Source organism: Musca vetustissima, unplaced genomic scaffold, assembly GCF_032173495.1.
Source record: "Musca vetustissima isolate MV318-11 ecotype Yass unplaced genomic scaffold, APGP_CSIRO_Mvet_v1 utg1334221, whole genome shotgun sequence".
Taxonomy (NCBI): Eukaryota; Metazoa; Arthropoda; class Insecta; order Diptera; family Muscidae; genus Musca; species Musca vetustissima.
This window is the reverse complement of record NW_026888241.1, coordinates 1-4,166: the sequence shown is the minus strand read 5'-3', so window position 1 is coordinate 4,166 and position 4,166 is coordinate 1. Positions and strand designations below refer to the sequence as shown.

Here is a 4,166-nt window from a genome sequence, read left to right as displayed (position 1 = left end):
ACATATGAAGTGTACGACAAGTATGTGACGATTTTCCATAATGAATAATTGAAAACAATAGTTGAACACAGAAACATACTCGCACACTCACACATACATGTCTTGAATAAAATCATCACCAAAAGTCCTTAACAACAAAACATCAACGACAAGACTTCAAATTGTAACTGAAGTGGATAGTAAAGCTGTTCAATATGAAGATGAGTGTGGTACACAGTACGAAGAGTAACAGCTTTGAGGTTAGAGGTAAATGCTGTGCTGTGTGGCAGAAGTGTCTCTTTAGACATTCCAACGTTGAAATCGCATGCAACATGTTTTTGCTGTGAGTATACAACAATAAAAAGGACATATAGTTAAAAATGTGCAAGTGTACGCGAGTGTGTGTGTGAGGATTAATTCCCATATGAGTTAACTTTAAAAATTATTTCCTTGTTCCATGAGAAAAATTTATGTGTGAGTCTGTGTGTTTCTCTTTCTCTGAATCAATGAAGAGTAAATCGTTATAAATGAGTATCGAATGGAGTATGGCTGAATGTACGCTTAATATCCTTCCGCCAGAACTTTTGTTTAATTGTACTTACGACAGAAGTGTGGTGTACGCCATCTAATTTGTACGCCCTTTTGCGAACAGGCATGAGCATAGGCTGCCACAGCCGTACAAAGACATTCACAGTCGCCACCTTGATCACAGGCACAGGTATCGAATATGCAACGTTTCAAGTATTTTTCAACAGGCACTTTAGAATGGCAGTCCTATAGTAGCAGCAGCAACAACGACAACGGCGGCATATATCATTCAGCAGGCGAGCAAACCAGTTCACATATATGATCCAAAGGAGCACAATTGCAGAGTGCAGCAGCAGAAAATGGTGGTCACAAAAATTGGCATCAGCAAAGATGTTTCACATATGTATAGGTTGGTGTTGGTTGTGCCAGTCAGCAAGATGAGTGGTGGTAAAAGAAGATGATGAAAGAAAAAGAAGAAAACAAAGAATTTTAATTACATTACATTCCAAATTCTACACCCACCTTGACAATGAATGAATTTGAATTGTCAAGACGGGTATTTTTAAAGCTTCTGCAGATTATGAAGGTGGTAGGGAATATAACAATGAATTTTTAATATTCGTTAATGCCAACAAGGACAGATGTTAGAAAGGAAGTCTATTGTGTTCCATAGTTATTTGGAGTGTAATAAAAATTAACTTTATTGCTTAATTGTATAAAAATCATTCAGGTTGGGAGGACGATAGTCAACACGATTTGTATTGGCAATATGTCTAACAATATAATCGATATTGATATGTGTGTCCGACCAACTGTTTGGTCACTACATTTTTTTGAGGTTCAACTGTATGTGGAATACCTATTGAAGATTCTTGTGAAATCCTGTATACATGAAAGACTTCTTGAAAATGTTCTATATACAGAATTACTCTAAATTGTCTTCACTACAAAGATGGCCTCTTAAGGATCTTCTATAAACAGAAGACCTATTAAGGATATACTTTTATACATAGAAGAACTCTTTTAGGCCTTGCAAGCATATATTGAGTACATAGACGGACTCTTGAGTGTGCTCTATACCTCTAGGAATCTTCTATGCACGGTAGACCTATTGTGGATATACTTTTAAACATAGAAGACCTTTTTTAGACCTTCTAAGCAAGTATTAAGTACATAAGCGACCTCTTGAGGGTTATCTATACCAGGGTCGCGCAGAGAGGCGTTTTTACACCCTTTTTCACACAAATTAATCTTAAAACCAGTAAGGAAAGTAGTAAAGTCGGACGGGACCGACTATATGATACAATTTTACTCACATCATTCTATAATGAATTCAGTACGATACGCCGAATTTCGTGCAAATCTAAGGATATATAAGGACTTGAGTACACCATTTATATTGAATGGGTCGAACATATTTCTGGGACCTATGTCTAAATCTGAACCGATTTTCAAGAAATTTTACACACATCATTCTAGACCTAATTCATTACGCTATGCCAAATTTCATGGAAATTGAATGAAATATAGGGGCTTTGGTGAACCATTTACCTAAAATCGGCCGAAACTATATATGGGAGCTACATCTAAATCTGAACTGATTTTCGCGAAACTTACACATCATTCAAGACTTAGTTCAGTACGCTATGCCAAATTTCGTGCAAATCGAATGATTTTCAGGGACTTTGATGCACCATTTACCTAAAATCGGGCGAAACTATATATGGAAGCTTTATCTAAATCTGACCCGATTTTTCTCAATTTCAATAGGATTCGTTCTTGGGCCGAATAAGTGACCTATGCCAAATTTCATCCAATTCGGACCATAAATGCGACCTGTACACTGTTTACAATTTAACATGGACAGACGGACGGAAGGACATGCATAAATCGACTCAGAAAGTGATTCTATGTATATTCTCAAAAGGAATCTTTTGCCTGTTACAAACATATGCACAAAGACATAATACCCTGTGCCACAGTGTGGTGACGGTTCAGATTTAGATATAGCTTCCATATATATTTTCGTCCGATTTTAGGTAAATAGTGCACCAAAGTCCCTATATATCCTTCGATTTGCACAAAATTTGGCATAGCGTATTGAATTAAGTCTAGAACGATGTGTGTTCAAATTCGTGAAAATCGGTTCAGATTTAGATATAGCTCCCATATATATTTTCGTCCGATTTTAGGTAAATGGTGCAACAGAGACCCTATATATCCTTCGATAACTGAATTAAGTCTAGAAAGATGAATTTTAAATTTCGTGAAACTCTGTTCAGATTTAGATATAGCTACCATATATATTTTCGTCCGATTTTATGTAAATGGTGCACCAAAGTCCCTGTATATCCTTCGATTTGCACGAAATTTGGATTTATAAGTTAATGAAGAACTCAAAATATGGCCGAATGCAAAAACATACTGAAATAAGTGTATCCTAACATGTGACAAGATTTGATGAAATCGGTTTAGATTTCGATATTTTGCTTTAAATTTATTTACATAATTTTGTCCCATTGTAAGAATCAACTCTATATCTGACCAAAATTTAGTATAGGTTGCAGAATGACATGTTTAATTTCATGTTAATAGTCCTTCAAAAATGCGACGTCTGTTAGGATTCCATCTGTTGAATATTCCCAAAGTGGTGAAGGGTATCATATAGTCGGCCCGTCCGACTTTACTACTCTCCTTACTGGTTTGGGTTGTAATTGGGTGTTCAATTTCTTCTACAACTGTAAACCACTAAACGGTGTTTTGAGGATTTCAGACTTCTTTTTCAATTCACACACGTAATTTTCCGTATTTTCACGTAGTTTTCCGTATTTGTTCAACCTGAGTGTCAGTATTTTTTCCTGGAAGTCACGATTGAATTTAAGTATTTCGATTGCCACCTCATAGTGAAGTTCGGTCCGACCGGACTTAACGACTTTTTTACTTGTTATATGTAAAACTGAATATTTCAAAATCTATCACAACATTGAAGAAGGCAACTTAAATTGACTGATATATACGCAGAATGTGATTTAAGATGACTTATATACCTCGAAAGCTCTCAATCTATAATAAAAATTAATCATATAGCTTACAAAAGTGCGAAAAGTCGTTTAAGAGACATATAGCATATACCTTAAGTAGTATTATAAAGGTTTATTGCGCTTCAATAAATCTTCAACCGACAGAAGGTGTATTAAATGGTTTTCAATACTTTCTACTATATCTGGAAAAATGGTCTTTAAGGCGACCTAGTGACAATTCAAGGCACCCTCCATTGTTCTTATATCCATTTTCCATTCACTTCCAATTTCATTAAATTTCACTTACCTTAAAATGATCCGATTTCAAGATACCACATTTCAATTGAGCCCACGTCTCACGCTGGGGATGTTGTTTACAGGCATCAATGGGCGTGGTGGGCATAGTACAATACTGTTGCACCTTCCATGAATGACCAAAAGTCAAAGGACTTGTTTCCAGTGCTTGTGACGGTGTTTGCATATCATCCATGGCATTGTCATTGTAATTGCCACACAGTCCGCTAACTTTGTTCTTCCATTCGTTGCCCAATTTAACATAGACACGGGTACCTTCATCCCATTTAATTTGTAAATGCAAAGGTAAAGGATATGATAAATGAGTCAAGGGTTACATAACAT

The 4,166-nt window shown here is 36.0% G+C and overlaps 1 protein-coding gene across 1 annotated transcript; it reads right to left on the bottom strand.

The window, feature by feature from the left end:
* Nucleotides 1-581: 581 nt before the first annotated feature.
* Nucleotides 582-4,124, bottom strand: LOC133336033 (mucin-6-like; the record flags this gene model as incomplete). Its single annotated transcript, XM_061544328.1, has 2 exons — nucleotides 3,835-4,124; nucleotides 582-753 (listed from the first exon to the last, which is right to left on the bottom strand). Coding segments are annotated over exons 1-2 (355 nt in total), but the record flags the coding sequence as incomplete, so codon positions are not given.
* Nucleotides 4,125-4,166: the final 42 nt, after the last annotated feature.